The sequence below is a fragment of the Hyla sarda genome, chromosome 5 (assembly GCF_029499605.1).
Source record: "Hyla sarda isolate aHylSar1 chromosome 5, aHylSar1.hap1, whole genome shotgun sequence".
Taxonomy (NCBI): domain Eukaryota; kingdom Metazoa; phylum Chordata; class Amphibia; order Anura; family Hylidae; genus Hyla; species Hyla sarda.
In genome coordinates, this window is record NC_079193.1 from 29941949 (window position 1) to 29963478 (window position 21530).

The 21530-nt window shown below is 46.1% G+C and overlaps 1 protein-coding gene across 1 annotated transcript in view; it reads left to right on the forward strand.

The window, feature by feature from the left end:
- Positions 1-17384, forward strand: part of NMT2 (N-myristoyltransferase 2) — a gene marked incomplete in the record, with an annotated part of 47621 nt that extends 30237 nt beyond the window's left edge. The window contains 8 exon segments of the mRNA XM_056519097.1: positions 3203-3294; positions 6080-6196; positions 6940-7110; positions 11456-11564; positions 11797-11967; positions 13335-13502; positions 14483-14620; positions 16328-17384. Of these exon segments, the coding sequence (XP_056375072.1) occupies positions 3203-3294; positions 6080-6196; positions 6940-7110; positions 11456-11564; positions 11797-11967; positions 13335-13502; positions 14483-14620; positions 16328-16348 (987 nt within the window).
- Positions 17385-21530: the final 4146 nt, after the last annotated feature.

A 21530-nucleotide genomic window follows, 5' to 3' on the forward strand; every position in this document is an offset into this window, starting at 1 on the left:
ACTAGTTTAGTGTAAGTGCTGATCCCCTCAGTCAGTGACTAGTTGCTTCTTTAGTGTAAGTGCTGATCCCTCAGTCAGTGACTAGTCTAGTGTAAGTGCTGATCCCTCAGTCAGTGACTAGTTAGTGTAAGTGCTGATCCCTCAGTCAGTGACTAGTTCTAGTGTAAGTGCTGATCCCCTCAGTCAGTGACTAGTTTAGTGTAAGTGCTGATCCCCTCAGTCAGTGACTAGTTTAGTGTAAGTGGCTGATCCCTCAGTCAGTGACTAGTTTAGTGTAAGTGCTGATCCCCCTCAGTCAGTGACTAGTTTAGTGTAAGTGCTGATCCCTCAGTCAGTGACTAGTTTAGTGTAAGTGCTGATCCCTCAGTCAGTGACTAGTTTAGTGTAAGTGCTGATCCCTCAGTCAGTGACTAGTTTAGTGTAAGTGCTGATCCCCCTCAGTCAGTGACTAGTTTAGTGTAAATGCTGATCCCCTCAGTCAGTGACTAGTTTAGTGTAAATGCTGATCCCCTCAGTCAGTGACTAGTTTAGTGTAAGTGCTGATCCCCCTCAGTCAGTGACTAGTTTAGTGTAAGTGCTGATCCCCTCAGTCAGTGACTAGTTTAGTGTAAGTGCTGATCCCCTCAGTCAGTGACTAGTTAAGTGTAAGTGCTGATCCCCCTCAGTCAGTGACTAGTCTAGTGTAAGTGCTGATCCCCCTCAGTCAGTGACTAGTTTAGTGTAAGTGCTGATCCCCTCAGTCAGTGACTAGTTTAGTGTAAGTGCTGATCCCCCTCAGTCAGTGACTAGTTTAGTGTAAGTGCTGATCCCCCTCAGTCAGTGACTAGTTTAGTGTAAGTGCTGATCCCCCTCAGTCAGTGACTAGTTTAGTGTAAGTGCTGATCCCTCAGTCAGTGACTAGTTTAGTGTAAGTGCTGATCCCCTCAGTCAGTGACTAGTTTAGTGTAAGTGCTGATCCCTCAGTCAGTGACTAGTTTAGTGTAAGTGCTGATCCCCCTGAGTCAGTGACTAGTTTAGTGTAAGTGCTGATCCCCCTCAGTCAGTGACTAGTTTAGTGTAAGTGCTGATCCCTCAGTCAGTGACTAGTTTAGTGTAAGTGCTGATCCCCTCAGTCAGTGACTAGTTTAGTGTAAGTGCTGATCCCCTCAGTCAGTGACTAGTTTAGTGTAAGTGCTGATCCCCCTCAGTCAGTGACTAGTTTAGTGTAAATGCTGATCCCCTCAGTCAGTGACTAGTTTAGTGTAAGTGCTGATCCCCCTCAGTCAGTGACTAGTTTAGTGTAAGTGCTGATCCCCTCAGTCAGTGACTAGTTTAGTGTAAGTGCTGATCCCCTCAGTCAGTGACTAGTTAAGTGTAAGTGCTGATCCCCCTCAGTCAGTGACTAGTCTAGTGTAAGTGCTGATCCCCCTCAGTCAGTGACTAGTTTAGTGTAAGTGCTGATCCCTCAGTCAGTGACTAGTTTAGTGTAAGTGCTGATCCCCTCAGTCAGTGACTAGTTTAGTGTAAGTGCTGATCCCCCTCAGTCAGTGACTAGTTTAGTGTAAGTGCTGATCCCCCTCAGTCAGTGACTAGTTTAGTGTAAGTGCTGATCCCTCAGTCAGTGACTAGTTTAGTGTAAGTGCTGATCCCCTCAGTCAGTGACTAGTTTAGTGTAAGTGCTGATCCCTCAGTCAGTGACTAGTTTAGTGTAAGTGTTCACCTTATTTTCCATGTACTCTATGTTTATTTTTAAATTGCAGCCAAGAAATCTCATTTGACTTGAAGTGAAATATTTAGAGCAACTTAAGGAAATGATTGACATTTCTTCAGGTCTTCATTTGGCAGCACTGACATTGCATGAGAAGATTTAGTCCTAAAGCGATATATTCCAAGTAAAAAAATACTTATTCCCTATGCATGGTGCTGGTGGGGGTCCGACCGCTGGGACCCCCGAATCTCCAGAACAACATGGCCCCAGGTCTATGTAATGATTGGAGCACTGCCGCTTCATCCATAACACAGACGGGGGCCCTGTTCTGGAGATATGACCCCTATTTCCATCCTGTGGATAGGAGATAATCAGTTTTAAGTCTTACTACCCCTTTATGGTTACCGTATATACTCAAGTATAAGCCAATCATCACCCCTGTCATCATCATCACCCCTGTCATCATCTCCCCCCCCCCCTTTATCATCACCACCTGTCAATCCCTTCATCACCCCTGTCATCATCATCAACCCCTTTCATCATCATCCCCCCCCCCCCCCTTTATCATCACCACCTGTCAATCCCTTCATCAATGGTCTTCAACCTGCGGACCTCCAGATGTTGCAAAACTACAAGTTGTAGTTTTGAAACATCTGGAGGTCCGAAGGTTGAAGACCACTGCGGCCTTCATCATCATCCAGACCCCCCTTTAGTTTTCTACTCACCTCCCTTCGGTGGGAAGGAAGAGTGAGCTGGTCTGGGCCATCTATGCTGCAGGGACCGTCCGGTGGGGAGGGTTAGTGGTTCCGGGCTGTCCATCTGCACCGGGAGGCCCTCTTCTATGCTCCGGGCTGGCCCCGGACTAGTGTCGTTGCCTTGACGACGACACACGGGGACGTTCATTGCGCAGGGACGGACGTCCCTGTGCGTCGTTGTCAAGGCAACGTCACTAGTCCGGGGCCAGCCCGGAGAAGAGGGCCTCCCGGTGAAAATGGACAGCCCGGACCGACTAACCCTCCCCACCGGACGGTCCCTGCAGCATAGATGGCCCTGACTAGCTCGCCCTTCCTTCCCACCGAGGGGAGGTGAGTAGAAAACTAAAGGGGGGGGTCTAGATGATGACGAAGGCTGCAGTGGTCTTCAACCTGCGGACCTCCAGATGTTTCAAAACTACAACTCCCAGCATGCCCGGACAGCCGATGGCTGTCCGGGCGTGCTGGGAGTTGTAGTTTTGCAACATCTGGAGGTCCGCAGGTTGAAGACCACTGAGAAGGGATTGACAGGCGGAGAGTTCACTAGAGTATAAGTCGAGGGGGGGGGGGGGGGCGTTTTCAGCATGAAAAATCGTGCTGAAAAAACTCGGCTTATACTCGAGTATATACGGTAACTCTGTATTCCTCATGGCTGCCTGTATTGGGGATATGATCTTCTTCGTAGATGTTCTTTCTTGTAGCCCTGAATAGGCTTTAGTCTGGGCCTCAATGTGACATTTCTCTTCTCTCTTCCACTGACCAGCTAAAAGAACTTTACACTTTGCTGAATGAGAATTACGTGGAGGATGACGATAACATGTTCCGATTTGACTATTCCCCAGAGTTTTTACAATGGTAGGTATCCAGGGTTTTAAAGAAATGAGATGACTTTATGTCTACTATGATACGCTCAGGAGAAGTGATGATCCTTGGGGTCCGATGGTCAGATATGTGCGCTGACACTGCATACAACTCCATGTCTAATATGAGGATAGGCCAGTGTTTCCAAACCAGGGTGCCTCCAGCTGTTGATAAACTACAACTCCCAGCACGTCCTGACAGCCAAAGGCCATAGCCATAGAATCTGTCACGTTCCATCTGTCATTGTTTTTGATGGAGAAGCTTTCAGAGTCTACCTGGCCTTTTCCAAGTCTAGATAACATGTAGATATTGATGTCTATGGTGGTTTAACCGGCTGCCGTCTAAGGACGAAACGGCTTGTCCTGAGAGGGCAACCAGAGTATGGCGCAAGCTCATGACTCGAGCCCGCGCCAATACCGGCCGGCCTCCAGTTGATTCCGTTAATAGCCGACATGCGGCGATCGACGCGGCCGGCTATTAACCCTTTACATCTCCGCGGATCTCAGCAGCGTCTAAAGGGACCTTTAACCAGTCCCTGGTGGTCCAATGGGGTGGATCGCTGCCCCGCAGCGCAAACGCACAAGGGGGGAATGCACCTTAGGTAGCCGGAGGGCTTACCTCTCCTTCCGTGTCTGCTGCGGCCCTGTTGTTGATAGAGCCTGGTAGGACCAGGCTTTATCAATCGAGTGCAGAGCACACAGATCAATGTGGTTCTATGGAACTACATTGATCTTTATGAGGAATCTGATGATTTCTCCTAAGTCCCCTAAGGAGACTAATAAAGTGTAAAAAAAAAATAAAAATAAATAAGTGTTTAATTAAACTTAAAAAAACACCCATTAACATTTTCCTTATTAAAAGTTTGAATCACTCCCCTTTTCCCAATTTCCATCTAAAAAATATGTAAACATAATAAAAATAAACATATGTGGTATCGCGGGGTGCGCAAATATCCGAACTCTAAAAACGTTAATTAAACCGCACAATGGCATTTACGTAAAAAAAAAAAAACAAAGTCCAAAATTGCATATTTTTGGTCACTTTGTATACCCTAACATTTTTTTTAATACAAAAAAGCAATTAAAATGTCCCATCAAAACAATAAATGAGCCCTCATACATCCCCGTATACGGAAAGATGAAAAAGTTATAGGGGCCAGAAGATGACGATTTTAAACATACTAATTTGGGTGCATGTAGTTATAATTTATTTTAGGTAGTAAAATAAAATAAAACCTATATAAATTAGGTATCCTTGTAACCGTATGGACCTACAGAATAAAGATATGTTGTCATTTTTTACCGAATTGTGCTCTGCGTAGAATTGGAAGCCCTCAAAATTACAAAATGGCTTTTTTTTTTTTTGCCCTACAAATATTTTCTTTCTGGTTTTGCTGTAGATTTTGTGGTAATATGATTGATGTCATTACATAGTAGAATTGGTGGCGCAAAAAACAAGTCCTCATATGGATCTGTAGGTGGAAAATTGAAAGCGTTATGATTTTTAGAAGGTGAGGAGGAAAAAACGAAAGTGCAAAAATAAAAAATGGCCCGTTCCTTAAAAGAGGTACTCTGCTGCTCAGCGTTTGGAACAAACTGTTCCGAACGCTGGAGACGGCGCCTGGAGCTTGTGACGTCATAGTCCCGCCCCCTCCTATAAGCAAACACAGGGCTTTCCCACGTGTGCTCTGTGAGGTTTGAAGGCGGGGCCAGTCTCATAATTTCACTGTGCATACAGGGCTGCCTCGGGGAAGCCCTGTGTGTTTGCACATAAGAGAATACGCAACGTATTTCCCACTGTGCAGCGTGAGAGATGCTGTGTACGTTCAATGTGTGACCCTACCCTGGAGATGACTTCATGGCCAAAAATTTTAATCCTCAGTGTACAGAGCCCTGCTTGTCCTCAGTGTACAGAGCCCTGCTTGTCCTCAGTGTACAGACCCCTGCTTGTCCTCAGTGCACAGAGCCCCGCTTGTCCTCAGTGCACAGAGCCCCGCTTGTCCTCAGTGTACAGAGCCCCGCTTGTCCTCAGTGTACAGAGCCCCGCTTGTCCTCAGTGTACAGAGCCCCGCTTGTCCTCAGTGTACAGAGCCCCGCTTGTCCTCAGTGTACAGAGCCCCGCTTGTCCTCAGTGTACAGAGCCCCGCTTGTCCTCAGTGTACAGAGCCCCGCGTGTCCTCAGTGTGCAGAGCCCCGCGTGTCCTCAGTGTGCAGAGCCCCGCGTGTCCTCAGTGTGCAGAGCCCCGCGTGTCCTCAGTGTGCAGAGCCCCGCGTGTCCTCAGTGTGCAGAGCCCCGCGTGTCCTCAGTGTGCAGAGCCCCGCGTGTCCTCAGTGTGCAGAGCCCCGCTTGTCCTCAGTGTGCAGAGCCCCGCTTGTCCTCAGTGTGCAGAGCCCCGCTTGTCCTCAGTGTGCAGAGCCCCGCTTGTCCTCAGTGTGCAGAGCCCCGCTTGTCCTCAGTGTGCAGAGCCCCGCTTGTCCTCAGTGTGCAGAGCCCCGCTTGTCCTCAGTGTGCAGAGCCCCGCTTGTCCTCAGTGTGCAGAGCCCCGCTTGTCCTCAGTGTGCAGAGCCCCGCTTGTCCTGCCCTCACTTCCTGTATTTGGACTCTCCACAGAGACACACAGACAATAGCTGCAGGGACAAAAATATACACATAATGGTATTATCTACATTATATACAAAGGTTTTGTTGATGACAGGTTCACTTTAACCAGAAAATCTCCTCATCCTTTGGTGTATTGGTGAGGTTGGCCGGTCACTGACTCCCGGTTTATCTGTTTCAGGGCGCTGCGTCCTCCAGGCTGGCTGTCTCAGTGGCATTGTGGGGTGCGAGTGTCTTCCAACAAGAAACTAGTCGGCTTTATAAGTGCTGTTCCAGCGACTATCCGTATTTATGACACGTAAGTAAGACACTGGAGAATGTGCCAGGGGGCAGGGGTGCAATGGTTATATGTGGTACCGCAGAGCGTTGGTGAAATTCAACCATTCTATATATATATATGGGAGATCCTGGGTCCTAACCAGTGGGTGCCCGCTATGTCTTGAACTGTGCTCATGCTGTCCTTTTAATAGATGGCACAGGGTATGATCATAGCCTTGGGGGGGTAACGTGGCTTACGGACGTTAAAGGGGTACTCCGGTGGAAAACATTTTTATTTATTTATTTTTTTAAATCAACTGGTGCCAGAAAGTTACAGATTTGTAAATGACTTCTATTAAAAAATCTTTACCCTTCCAGTACTTTTTAGCAGCTGTATGCTACAGAAGAAATTCTTTTTCTTTTTGAATTTCTTTTTTGTCTTGTCCACAGTGCTCTCTGCTGACACCTGATGCCCGTATCAGGAACTGTCCAGGAGAAAATCCCCATTGCAAATCTATGCTGCTCTGGACAGTTCCTGATACGGACAGAGGTGTCAGCAGAGAGCACTGTGGATAAGACAAAAAAGAAATTCAAAAGAAAACAATTTCCTCTGTAGCATACAGCTGCTAAAAAGTACTGGAAGGATAAAGATATTTTAATAAAAGTCATTTACAAATCTGTTTAACTTTCTGGCACCAATTGATTTAAAAAAAAAAAAAAAGTTTTCTAACGGAGTACCCCTTTAACTAATAATGCTGAATGGTCATGTCTGTTTTCTTTCAGTGTAAAAAAGATGGTAGAAATCAATTTCCTTTGTGTCCATAAAAAGCTGCGATCAAAGCGCGTGGCTCCGGTCCTCATCCGAGAGATAACCCGGAGAGTGAACCTGGAGGGGATTTTCCAAGCCGTCTACACAGCAGGGGTTGTTCTACCAAAGCCGATGTCAACATGCAGGTATAGTATGTATTACTCGCATATCCCTATACTGTAATAGTGTCCTCAACCTGCAGCCCTCCAGCTGTTGCAAAACTACAACCCCCAGCATGCGCGGACATGCTATGCTGGGAGTTGTAGTTTTGCAACAGCTGGAGGTCCACGGGTTGGAGGCCACTCATATAGATAGTATATTAATGGGTGCCAGAAAGTTAAACAGATTTGTAAATTACTTCAGTAAAATTTTTTTATTCCTTCCAGTACTTATAAGCTGCTGAATACTACAGTGGAAATTATTTTCTTTTTGGAACACAGAGCTCTCTGCTGACATCATGACCACAGTGCTCTCTGCTGACACCTCTGTACATTATAGGAACTGTCCAGAGTAGCATATGTTTGCTATGGGGATTTTCTCCTACAGAGAGCACTGTGGCCATGATGTCAGCAGAGAGCTCTGTGTTCCAAAAAGAAAATAATTTCCTCAGTAGAATTCAGCAGCTGTTGAGTACTGGAAGGATTAAGATTTTTTTTAATAGAAGTAATTTACAAATCTGTTTAACTTTCTGGCATCAGTTGATAAAAAAAAAAAAAAAAAAAAAAAATAAGTTTTCCACCAGAGTACCCCTTTAATACACATTTTATTTAGTCTTTTTCCTAAAAATCTTATTTTTCGAAATTCCTGTTTGTTTTAGCGGCATACCTTGAAGAAGCGCGTCTCCTGTAAAGCCAAAATCATATACGTAAAACTCATTTAGAAAAAAAAATAAAAAAAAAATCCTTAATTCTGCTAATGTTATCCATAGCCGGCGGAGAGGAGCCTGTAAGGAGTGGACGTCTTCCTGTTTGCACATTCATGAGAACGTGTCACAGAAGGCCCATACAGGGGAGCTTCATATGTTATTAGGGTATCCCCGGGCTGCCAGACTCCATAATGTCCCTGCTGGGAGCACATCAGGGGATCTAGTGTTATATTTGTATCCGCTATTTACTATGGGGGAGATTTATCAACACCTGTGCAGAGGAAAGGTTACCCATAGCAACCAATCAGATCGCTGCTTTCATTTTTCAGAGGCCTTTTCAGAAATGAAAGAAGCGATCTGATTGGTTGCTATGGACAACTGGTCAGCTTTTCCTCTGCATAGCTTTTGATAAATTTCCCCCTATATCCTCAGCTAAGGGGCTACATTTACTATATACACACAGTAGAATCTCCCAATAGAGAAAAAAAAGTGTTTGCTATGTAGAGATGCCCCCTATTGGGGAAAAAAGGCTCCAAAATCTTTCCTGTACTGTCCTGTACTCACTCCAGAGTGTAATCACTAGAGATGAGCGAACTTACAGTAAATTCGATTCGTCGCGAACTTCTCGGCTCGGCAGTTGATGACTTTTCCTGCATAAATTAGTTCAGCCTTCAGGTGCTCCGGTGGGCTGGAAAAGGTGGATACAGTCCTAGGAGACTCTTTCCTAGGACTGTATCCACCTTTTCCAGCCCACCGGAGCACCGGAAAGCTGAACTAATTTATGCAGGATAAGTCATCAACTGCCGAGCTGAGAAGTTTGTGACGAATCGAATTTACTGTAAGTTCGCTCATCTGTAATAATCACCTATAAAACATGATAAAAAACAATATTACAGTAGAATGTCCCAGTGCTGTTTAATTCCCCCTCTCGATTCCTCCAATGCCAATTCCTCCATTCTTCCCCCTTTGAACCCTTCTGTGCCATTTCATTCCCCCTTTATACCCCCCTTACCCGCTGTGTCACATAATTTCCCCTTGATCCTCCCCCCTTTGCCATTTCATTCCCCCTTTATTACCCTCTGTGCAAATTCATCACCCCCCCCCTCTTTACCAGCCCCTGTGCCATTTCTTTCCTCCTTCATCCTCCTGTGCCAAATCATGCCCCTTACCCCTTGTGCCACATCACGTTTTCCCTATCCTCCTCCTCTGTTATTCTTACCTGGCCAGCAGGCTCAAGTGCAGGGGCTCTAAGCAAGTTTGACATCCTCTGCGCTGCACTTACTAAGAGCGGGCACCGTTGCTCAAAGCCTCTCAGTGAGTGCAGCGCAGTGAACGTCAAACCCACTGAGAGCCCCTAATCCTGCCGGGTAACAACAGGGGGAGGAGGGAAGGGGAAAAGTACATGGGGGGAGGGGGAATGATTTGGCAAAGGGGGAATAAAGTGGCACAGGTGGGATAAATGATGGAAAGAATTGGCACAGGGGTAGTAATGAGTGGGTGATGAATTTGCACAGAGGGTAATAAAGGAGGAATGAAATAGCACAGGGGGATCAAAGAGAAATGATGTGGCACAGGGGGTTATAATGGAGGGGAATGATGTGGCTGGCTGTTTAAACAGGGGTCTTTTGCTTCTCTGCCAGGGAACCTGGGCCCCTTACTGGGGTATTGGCTGTGCAAACCACCCCCCACACACACATACGCACACCTCCCCCCCAGTTTTGTCCCCTATTGGATGTATCAGCGTCCACTATTGGGAATGTCGTCTATTTGGAGGGTGCAAATACAATAATTCTTATGGGACTTCTTATGGGCCAGGGAATAAAAAATTGTCACCTAAGGGAGGTCTTACTGTTTTTTTTATTATTCTTTTCCATTTTCATATACCGTATTTATCGTCATATAACACGCACTTTTTAGGCAAAAATTTTTAGCCTAAAGTCTACCTGCGTGTTATACGCCGATAAGCCGCTGCAGTTCAATGATTTAAAGCGGGCGCTTTAAATCAATGAACTGCAGCGGCTTTGCAGGTGCAGAGACCGCCAGCGCTGCCGGCTTCTCTGCCCCTGCCTGTCCTGGGGTCTAGAGCCCTGCTGCCGGCCCTTCTCTCCCCCTGGCTATCGGTGCCGCTGCCCATTCTCTCCCCATGGCTATCGGTGCAGTGGGGCAGTGGCGCCGACAGACAGGGGGAGAGAAGGGGCAGCGCCAACCATTGCCGGCGCCGCTGCCCCGTTGCCTCCCCCATCCCCGGTTGCATAATTACCTGTTGCCGGGGTCGGGTCCTCGCTGCTTCAGGCCTCCGGTGTGCGTCACTCGTCATTGCGCCGCGCCGTGCAGTGCATAGCAACGAAGCATGGGACGCACACCGGAGGCCTGAAGCAGCGCAGACCCGACCCCGGCCACAGGTAATTATACAACCGGGGATGAGGGAGGCAACGGGTCAGCAGCGCCGGCAATGGGTGCCGCTGCCACTTCTCTCCCCCTGTCTGTCGGCGCCGCTGCCCCATTGCCGGCGTCGCTTCTCTCCCCCTGGCTATCGGCGCCGGCAATGGGGTGCCGTCACCGATAGTCAGGGGGGAGAGAACGGGCAGCGGCGCCGACAGCCAGCGGGAGAGAAGCGGTGGCAGCAGGGCTCTAGACCCCAGGAAAGGCAGGGGGAGAGAAGCGGGCAGCGACGGCCCCTCTCCCCCTGCCTTTCCTGGGGGTGTATCGGGGTATACACGCGCACACACGCACCCTCATTTTACCAAGGATGTTTGGGTAAAAAACTTTTTTTACCCAAATATCTTGGTAAAATGAGGGTGCGTGTTATAGGCCGGTGCATTGTACACCCCGATAAATACGGTATATAGGTTTTCATTCATTGTTATATAAGTTATATATTTATTTTACTTGGTGGCTATTGAACCTTTTGCAGCAGCAATCCGCCGACTGACGCTAGCTTTGATATTTTCTTAACCCTTCAACTCCCCCGGGCTGTCGGCATATAACGCAACAACTTGTACCTCGCCTCTGTACGCAGCCTCTCCCACATTTCGCTGCCACCTTCTTACTGCCTGTGGGGGTCGACGTGCCTCACTGCTGAAGCGGGACACCACTGTAATTTCTATATGGCCAGTTACTCTTCTGTAGTCACTACATACACACAGTATATAGCAGCATGGTCCCTGTCCCTGGATTCCCCATAGATGTGACCTATTGAATGGGTAAATATTTTAGTCTCCCCATTATGTAGCGTCACAGAATCCGTCACCAGACGTGCACCAGCTTCCCTGCCGGAGTCTTATTTCTCGGATTCTCCCCCTTTTTTGTTTTCGCACTATTAGCCATTATGCGGCTCACAAATAACGGCGGTCCTTGGCTCCGTATATATAGATGCCGCGTACTAAAAGCAAGCAAACATTTGGCCGCAGAGACGTTTCTAAAAGTAGATTTCTGGACAAGAAGAAAAAGTTTGTATGCGAAAGGCGTCGGGAGGATACAAAGAATGTTCCTCACTAAGACCTCAGTGTGTGCGCCTGAAATGAGAATATGAGGGGGTTGTGTAGCCAGCAGGTTAACACCTTCACTACTGGTGGCTTGCAGCCGGTAAGTGGGCAACCGTAACTATAGGTTCTTCCCGCCCGCAGGTACTGGCACCGCTCCTTGAACCCTAGGAAACTGGTAGAAGTGAAGTTTTCTCACCTTAGTCGAAATATGACGTTACAGAGGACAATGAAGTTGTACAGACTGCCAGATGTAAGTAGCCATAGCTTCTAATAGGCCAGTGTTTCCCAACCAGTGTGCCTCCAGCTGTTGTGAAACTGCAACTCCCAGCATGCCCGGACAGGGCCCCCCCGAGATCAGACATGTTTTATCCCCTTTTAGTCTCAGCACCTAGACCCCCACTGATCAAAACTTTTGACAATAAATGACAATAACACTTTAACCCTGTGCAGTTCATCTCTTATTTCACCTTTTTATTGCTAAGGTCACAAAGACTGCCGGGCTAAGACCAATGGAGAAGAAAGACGTCCCCATGGTCCAGCAGCTATTAAATAGCTATTTGAGCCAGTTTCACCTCGCCCCGGTCATGGATGAAGAGGAGGTCTCACATTGGTTCTTTCCTCAGGATAACATCATCGATACCTTTGTGGTAGAGGTAAGTCTCCATTCTCTGCATGGGAAAGATGGAAACCACTTCAACATAACCAGCTTGAATGACTCAGAAGAAGAGAGTAATCAAAGTGGACTCTTTCTTCTTTTCTTCACTTCCTCCTTTTTATTTCTCATGCTCCTTTTCCTTTCTTTTTCCTTTCTCCTTTTTTCATGTCTTCTTTTCTTTCTTGCTCCTTTCCCTTTTCCTCTTGCTTCTTTTCTTCTTTCTTAATAATTTTCCTTTCTTTTCTTCCCTTTTTCTCTTTTAGGTTTATTTTCTTCTCTATTTATCCTTTTCCTTTCTTTTCATTTGTTTCTTTCCCTTTCATTCCTTCTCACATTTTAATTTTCCTTTCACTTCTCCCTTTCTTTTCTTTTTTTGTGTTTCTCCTTTTCCTTTCACATCTTCTGTCTTCTTTTTTTTCTCTTTCTCCTTTTCCTTTCACTTCTCTCTTTCTTTTCCTTTTTTTTCTCTCGTCCTTTTCCCTTCACTTTTCTCCTTTTCCTTTCACTTCTCTCTTTTTCCTTTTCCTTTCACTTCTTTTCTTTTTCCTTTTCTTTCTCCTTTTTCTTTCTTTTCGCTTGCTACTTTTCCTTTCACTTCTTCCTTTTCTTTTCCTTTTTGTCTTTCTCATTTTCCTTTCACTTCTCTTTCTCCTTTTTTAATTTTGCTCCTTTTATTTTCTTTTACTGCTTTTCCTTTCTTCACTTTTGCTCCTTTTCTCTTCTGTTATTTTTATTTATTTATTTTTCTCTTTCTCTATTTCCTTTCTTTTCGTTTTCAGGACTTTCTGATCACAACCTATAAAGTGCCAACAAACTGCTTGAAGGGGCTTTGGCGGTCATGGTAGCGCTGCAGCCTTTTCTCCAGCGTTTACTTGCGCTCATCCTGGCATCACTATACTATATTTGTTATATGTGACTGCATTGTGGTCCTGTTTATCTGTATGGAACAGCGCTCCAGTTTCTTGTGCCTCTACTCATAGTGCACCAATGCAAAGATGACCTCTTGGTGAATACTGGAGAGGCTGTGGTGCTTACACTATTGCTGCGGACCCCCTCAACCAGATGATTGGTGGGGGTCTGACTGCTAGCATCGCTGCTAATCTAACATTGATCCACCCATCAATGCATACAGGCTGTATAACCCCTTTAATACCAAGAGAAAGCTTTGAAGGGAAGCTGAGTGACAACCAATATGGCCACCAATAGGGCTTCCCTTGGGGTTATCACTGTAGTAAAATGTCAATGTACCTTGTCCAGCTGTGTAGTATGGTGATACAGTACTGTACTAGTATACACCCTGTGCCTCAGTTCGTCAGATCGAGTGCTGTTAAGGAGTTAACCCTATCTATATCTCTTTCTTTGCAGAGTTCTAATGGTATATTGACGGATTTCTTCAGTTTTTACACGTTACCTTCCACAGTCATGCATCATCCTCTGCATAAGACTCTCAAAGCAGCTTATTCCTTTTACAACGTCCACACGGAGGCGCCACTGCTGGACCTGATGAACGATGCACTGATTATCGCCAAATTAGTACGTGGATTCCATACTGTATTTCCCTGCTTTTGCGTGTTAAGGCCGCCCATACACATTGGAGAAAATGGCTGACCATCTGATATGTATGGTGGACTCCTAAATAGGATCAGGCATGTTGGATTTCAGCTGCACAATCCTAAGGGAGATAAGCCGCCACCAGAGGAGTCTGGCACCATCTTACTCCCCTCTACCCACTCAGAACACATGCATGGTTTTCCAAGCTGAGCATGCATGTTTATGGGAGAGACAGCTTTTGACTAAACAAGCTTTCAGCAGACAGATATCTAATGTGTATGGTCAAGCTTAGTTGTCCCTGTGCTGTTAAACTATTCACTGGTAATTTACATGTCTCTTTATTTAGAGGGGTTGGACCATGGACAACATTTATCTCCTATAAATAGTATCGGGGAAAAATGCATGATCCCTGGGGGTCTAACCACTGGGGACCCCCATTGGTCCCAGAATCTACTTAGTGACCACAGCCTACAGTCTATGGAATTGATTAAAGGGTATTCCAGATTTATACATGTTATCCCCTATCCATAGGATAGGGGATGAGATTTATGATCGCAGGGGTCCCGTCGCTGAAGACCCCCGCGATCTCGGTGCAGCCCCCGGCATTCTGTGCCAGGCGATGTCTTTGACGGGAATGTGACGTCACGCCCCCTATTGACATCATGCCACGCCCCCTCCATACATGTCTATGGGAGGGGGCGTGATGTCCGTCACGCCCCCTCCCATTGAAATGTATGGAGTGGGCATGGCATGACATCTCGTCCCCGTCTCAGAAGCAGCGCCCGAGATCGCGGGGGTCCCCAACAGCGGGATCCCTGCGATCATACATCTTATCCCTTATCCTTTGGATAGGGGGATAAGATGTATAAAGCCGGAATACCCCTTTATCGTTGTTGCATATTTACTATGTACGAGGAGAACTCTAGCTCCCATTCATGTGTCTTATTCCTCTCTCCTGGCAGAAAGGATTCGATGTGTTCAACGCTCTTGATCTGATGGAAAACAAAACTTTCTTGGAAAAACTAAAGTTTGGCATCGGAGATGGCAATTTGCAGTACTACTTGTTTAACTGGAGATGCCCGGCTATGGACTCTGAAAAGGTGAGAACATATTGTATCTTTCCAGAAGCCGGACATATGGGAGGGTTTATGGAGAGGTCCTCATGTTGTAGAACTGCTTTAGAGATAGTAGCATTTAAAAGGTTAAGCTCCTGTCCAGTGACCGTTCGGCACCCCACGATTGCATTGCCTAAGGCAGGCTGTACCAGCAGAGCACCAATCTAACTGATCAATGCTATGCCATAGCATTACATTGATCACTATAAGCAATCTAATGATGGCTTATAAAAGGCCCCAAGAGGGACTCAGAAAGTGTTAATAAATAAATAAAAAATAAGCCCCTCCCATAATAAACACTTAAATCGCCCATATTTTCCCAATTTTTAAATACGAAAAATGTAATCTCCATGTGAATTCCGTATAGTGAAGGTGGTACCCTTAGTGCAGTGTTTCCCAACCAGGGTGCCTCCAGCTGTTGCAAAACTACAACTCTCAACATGGCTGTCCGAGCATACTGCGAGTTGTAGTTTTGCAACAGCTGGAGGCACCCTGGTTGGGAAACACTGCCTTAGGGTACGTTCAGACGAGCGGATTTTCGGCGCTGAAGGACCCTCTGTATTCTGCCTTCAGATGTGCCTGCTTGTAGCGCCAATACGCTGCTACATGCACACGCTCTGAAACCATGTGCGAGTCGCCGCTCATGCGCGGTGTACTCGCACACATCGCGGCCGCTCCCCCTGCTCAGTGAGCTAGGCCGAGAGCTGCTGCGATGAGAGTATACTGCGCATGCGCGTGGCGACTCGCACATGACACTGTGTCACATGTAAAGGCAGAATACAGAGGGTCCTTCAGCGGCGGATCTGCAGCGAAATCCGCTCGTCTGAACGTACCCTAAGTGTGACAGATTTTCAGCCTGCCGTACATTATGTGAGAAGACCTCCTCATTAAAAGACCACTTTTCAGTGCAATTTTAGGTGGTCTTTTTAAAGAAGTTTTACTGTACATTATAGTAGTGGCAGCCATCTTCCCTGAGCTGTTTTTAACAGCATTTAGAGATCTGCTTTACTGCAGGCCCCATGAGCATAGGCAACAATAGACAGAAGCTGCTGTCCAAAATGCATGAATGGGAAAGGTGTCCAGTAGGGATCGACCAATTATCGGTTTGGCCGATATTCACGATTTTGGATGTTATCGATATCAGCAATTACCTTGCCGATAATGCCCCGCCCACCACCGCGCCGCACCTCCCCGGCCAGAGACTGCCGCAGCGCGGCGCAGTAGTGGTGGGGGCGGTCACGGTGGCGGTGATAGGACTCAGGACAGGCAGGGGGAGAGAAGCGGGTGGTGGTGGTGGTGGTGGTGGTGGTGGTGGCGGCGGCGGCCTCTGGTATCGCAGAAGCCGCTGCAGTTCATTAATTTAAAGTGCCCGCTTTAAATCAATGATCTGCAGCTGTGTCGCCGGGGGGAACGGGGGATAAATAGCCGATAACTTATACCGGAATATCGGTATAAGTTATTGGCTATCTGCCCTAACCTCCACAGAGTATCGGCCCTAAAAAATCGATATCTGTCGATCCCTAGTGTCCATTCTCTGTAACCTTTGCAGAGGTCATTTCACAGGGAGGCTGAACTCTGAGCTTCAGCTTTTGGTGTCTCATCTCTAGACTACAACTCCCAGCATGCGCTGGCTATACATCTATGTTGTAGATTGCTGCATTTTTGTGAGTATTCTCGGTCTCTTCTTTCCAGGTTGGTCTGGTTTTACAGTAATCTGCGCCATAGTCGACCGCCTCAGTCATCCGACGCATGGATCAGGAGCTGCTCTTCAGCGAAGACAAGCACAAAGCGGATGCAGATGCCGGAGCCGGGTGGTGATGAAGGAAAAGGAAGTAGCGTCCTGGGGAGCTTTTGCCACCATACAGACATTATACAGCGTTGTCGTCGTCATTTTCCTCCTGGCGCACATAACTTTATTTACAGGAATAAGAAAAAACAACGAGAAAACAGATTCCCACAGAGCGAAAAATAAAAGCCGAAAGCACACATTCCTTTGAGTTTGGAAAGAGTTTGAAAAAAAAAAAAAAACTTTTCGAGGACATGACAGATCATGTGGTCTTGACGTCACCTTCATTTTTTTTATACGGATCGAACTGCGGATTGCATGTAAAATAAACTTTTCAGATTTTGGCAATGCACCATCGAATGGAGCATCTCCGCTGTGTTGGTTTATCAGAGGGCCAAAAATAAATTACCCTACAATGGATCGCTGGCCAATTTTGCCCAGGTGCCTGTCATTTTAGTGCCCTCCCTGTCTTTTGCTTTAGAGTTTGTTTGTGCCCTTAAAGGAGCACTCTGGCAAATTTTTTATTTTTATTTTTTTTGCACCTATAATATGGACTGACTAGAAATATTCCTGCAGTGTCTATTGTTTAATCCTAGCTCAGTTTCATCCATACAGATTGAACCTTTTCATAACGGCAGCTGGGTCATGTGACCCATTTTGACCACCAGTCTAGAGCTAGTATATCCTGTGAACTACAATCAAATCCCTCCAGGCAGCTCTCGGACCCCTTCACACCAAGCACTGCCATCTTTGTTGCTCTGTATGCCTTCCTATGTGTAGATTGCTGCTGAAGAAATAATGTTTGCCCTAAGACCAGGACAAAGTGTTACATAGTAGGTGAATCCATGATCTGATCAGCTGCAGATCAGTGTAATAGAATATGGCACTGTTAAGTAATAGCGGTGCGCAAGTAGGATCCCACTCCTTGAATTCATAGAACCAAAAATAAATAAATAAATTGGGGGTGCCAAGTTTTTTTTTTTTTGTTCTGATCAGCTGCAGAGTTATACACCTCCCTTGATCACACTGACTGTCTATTCTATGCACAGAATTTACAGTGTATCCTATGAGATGCAGCTTCTGCGAGATGACAGGGAGAAACCTAACACAAGGAGACAGACTGCAGCTGCATCTCATAGGAACACACTGGGACTTCATAGTGTGAATTCGGGTGCAGAAAGCCTGTGTCACCAATCTATTACTTTAAAGCACTTAGGACTAAAAGCAGGTGCAGTGATAGGACTTCTCCCTCTCCGTTTCTGCAAGAGATGTAGGCTGCATCAGGAAACCACATCAGAGGGGAAGAAAGTATCAATATGGCAATTACAGTAGGTATACAAACGAGTCTTATCCTTCAGGTCTCACTATATAGGCAAAAGAAAATTTGCCGGAGTGCTTCTTAAATTCCCAGAAATCCTTTCTCGCCGGGGGACCAATCAGTCCTAGGATAACGTTGCAGTATCTATTATTGGCAATACTAAAAACGTGTCATTTGTAATAGAAAAATGAATAGATACGTGGGCAAGCTAGTGTTATGTTTATAGTAAATATGATAAGACCTTTCATGGCATTTGCGCAGTTTCTGGAATATCGCTTCTCAGCTGGGAAGGTTTAACAGTGTCCTTTTAAGTTTCTACATTTATTGGTTTAAGGAGTATTCCAGCTTTATACATCTTATCCCCTGTCCAAAGGGGGCTTAGCCACTGTACTGTTCATTTCCTATGTTAGTGGACTCCAGCTGTTGCAAAACTACAACTCCCAGCAAGCCCGGACAGCCGTTGGCTGTCCGGGCATGCTGGGAGTTGTAGTTTTGCAGCAGCTGGAGGCACCTTGGTTGGAAAACACTTTGCTACACAACAATAAAGAACCTGCAGCCTATAAAGAAGATTCAAATTCCAGCCACAGGCTCCATCTAGTGGTCACTGGTGAAAATGGCAGCTCCTGATATAGAACATTTTTATATGTAATTCTGTTCTGTATTTGTGCAGCCCTAATGCCATATGTTTAGTTTCCATTTTATTTCCGATCCCTCATTTGGTAATTTGTGATCTCGTCCGACAAACTAATTGTTTCTGATTACATTAAAGGGGTATTCCGGCCAAATACATCTTATCCCTATCCAATGGATAGGGGATCAGATGTCTGATTGTACACGGGGGGGGGGGGGGGGGGCTGCTTCTCCAGTCTCGAAAACTTCTGGCCCGTGACAGCCATCATGCTCCTTTGGATAGTGGATAAGATGTATAAAGCCAGAATACCCCTTTAAGATGTATGAAAATACTGTAGCCTGAGCTCATTGTAACTTGGGTCCCGCAAGTGGCCACAACCCGGCAAATCACCAGAAATCTATGCAGTATGTACTTCTGGTCATGGCTACCTGCAAGTCAGTAAGTTTTTATTAGCTGCGATATAGTGATTCAGTGAGCACGACATGGCCAACCATAGCCAAAACTATTACATCACCTACAGGATAAAACTTACCAGGAAAGGTTAAAGGACCTTAACATGTAGAGAAGAAAGAAGAGACAGGGGGGATATGATAGAGACTTTTATATACATAAAGGGAATCAACACGGTAAAGGAGGAGAGGAGATTTATATAGGAGGAAACTACCACAAGAGGACAGAGGTTTATATTAGAGGGGAAAGGTTTTTTGCAGTAATATCTGGAAGTATTCCTTAACTGAGAGAGTAGTGGATGCATGGAATAGCCTTCCTGCAGAAGTGGTCACTGCAAATACAGTGAAGGAGTTTAAAGTGAACCTGTCGTAAGCAAAACCTTTTGATATAATGTAGATAATACCATTATATGTATATTTGTAGTATACATTGGTTAAAGAAATGCTGTCTCGGCCGCTCTTGCCTGTGTGAGGGCAGAACATGCAAGACTGCAGGCTCCTGGCTTGTCCATCATCCTGCTGAGTCAGGAGCGTGTCATAGAGCCTCAATGCACAGAGCCCCGCCTGTCCTCGGTGCACAGAGCCCCGCCTGTCCTCGGTGCACAGAGCCCCGCCTGTCCTCGGTGCACAGAGCCCCGCCTGTCCTCGGTGCACAGAGCCCCGCCTGTCCTCGGTGCACAGAGCCCCGCCTGTCCTCGGTGCACAGAGCCCCGCCTGTCCTCGGTGCACAGAGCCCCGCCTGTCCTCCCACAGAAACCCACATTTTTAACTAATGTATATATAAAAAGATTTTGCTAATGACAGGTACACTTTAAGCCTGCATGGGATAGCTATAAGACTATCCTTCATATAAGATAGGCCCAGGGACTATTGAAAGTATTCACAATATTGGGCAGACTAGATGGGCCAAATGGTTCTTATCTGCTGACACATTCTATGTTTCTATGTCTGGTCAGATTGTGGGGGGAAAAAAACCTTGAATATGTAAAATATTAGACGCATTATACTCACTTTACCAATTCTCTGATTCCAACACTTCCCAGGTACCCGCCAGCCTCTGTACTTCCTGGTCTTACTAGACATGAACATGTGACAACTACAGCCAATCACTGGCCACAGCAATACCCAGCAGTTGTGGTCACATGTTTATTTCAAGAGGGACCAGGAAGCAAAGGAACAGAGGTAAGGTGAGTATAACACTTTTTTATTTTGATTTTTTTTCACAAAATCCTGAGCTGCCATAAGGAAGGGTGCATGCACAACACGGTTTATGTATATGGTCACAGTGGTGATGGGACCAATGGTGCCGAAACGCACACTCTAATTAGTTGTGATACCGCTAATTAGCAACAGTGAGTAAACATAGCCTGAAGGGGTTTATCTAGGATTAGAATTTCTTTTTTAAAAGGCTGCTGTTTTTTGGAATAAAGACAGCACCACTCCTGTCCACAGGTTGTGTATGGAATTACAGTTCAGCTCCATTGAAGTAAATGGGACAGGGCTGCAGTACTGCAGATGACCTGTTGACACAGGTGGTGCTGTTTTGTAAAATAATAAAAAAAAAAATCTGTGTTTTGTCAATCCTGAACAACCCCACAAATCAAGAACAGGGCCTGAAACGAAAATGTAGGTTTTGGACGCATTGCAGTATATGAGCCTTAAAGGGGTATTCCGGCCAAATACATCTTATCCCCAATCCAAAGGAGCATGTGCAATCAGACATCTTATCCCCTATCCATTGGATAGGGATAAGATGTATTTGGCCAGAGTACCGCTTTAATGTAATTAGACAATTAGTTTGTCGGATGAGATCACAAATGACCAACGAGGGATCGGAAATAAAATGGAAACTAAACATATGGCATTAGGGCTGCACAAATACAGAACAGAATTACATATAAAAATGTTCTAGATCAGGAGCTGCCATTTTCACCAGTGACCACTAGATGGAGCCTGTGGCTGGAATTTGAATCTTCTTTATAGGCCGCAGGTTCTTTATTGTTGTGTAGCAAAGTGTTTTCCAACCAAGGTGCCTCCAGCTGCTGCAAAACTACAACTCCCAGCAAGCTGGGAGTTGTAGTTTTGCAACAGCTGGAGGTCCGCAGTTTGGAGACCACTGCCATAGGAAATGAACAGTACAGTGGCTAAGCCCGTGCACTGTAGCTCCATTCACTTTGGGGACAATTGACCTCCCTATGATCAGTAGGGGGTCCTAGAATTTAGATACTCCCCACCAATCCTGTGCATTGGTGATACGTTTAAAGGGGTACTCCAAAATGTTTTAAAATCAACTGGTGCCAGAAAGTTAAACAGATTTGTAAATGACTTCTATATACAAACCTCAATCCTTCCAGTACTTATCAGCTGCTGTATGCTCCAGGGCAAGTTGTGTAGTTCTTTCCAGTCTGACCACAGTGCTCTCTGCTGCCACCTCTGTCCGTGTCAGGAACTGTCCAGAGTAGAAGCAAATCCCCATAGCAAACCTCGCCTGCTCTGGACAGTTCCTTACATGGACAGAGGTGTCAGCAGAGAGCACTGTGGTCAGACTGGAAAGATCTACACAACTTCCTCTGGAGCATACAGTACTTGAAGGGTTAAGACTTTTATATAGAAGTAACTTACAAATCTGTACCAACAGTACTGGAGGAGGTAGTGTGCTTCATCTATACAAATCAACACAGAGTCGGCAGTTTTGGGATGAAAAGTTCAGA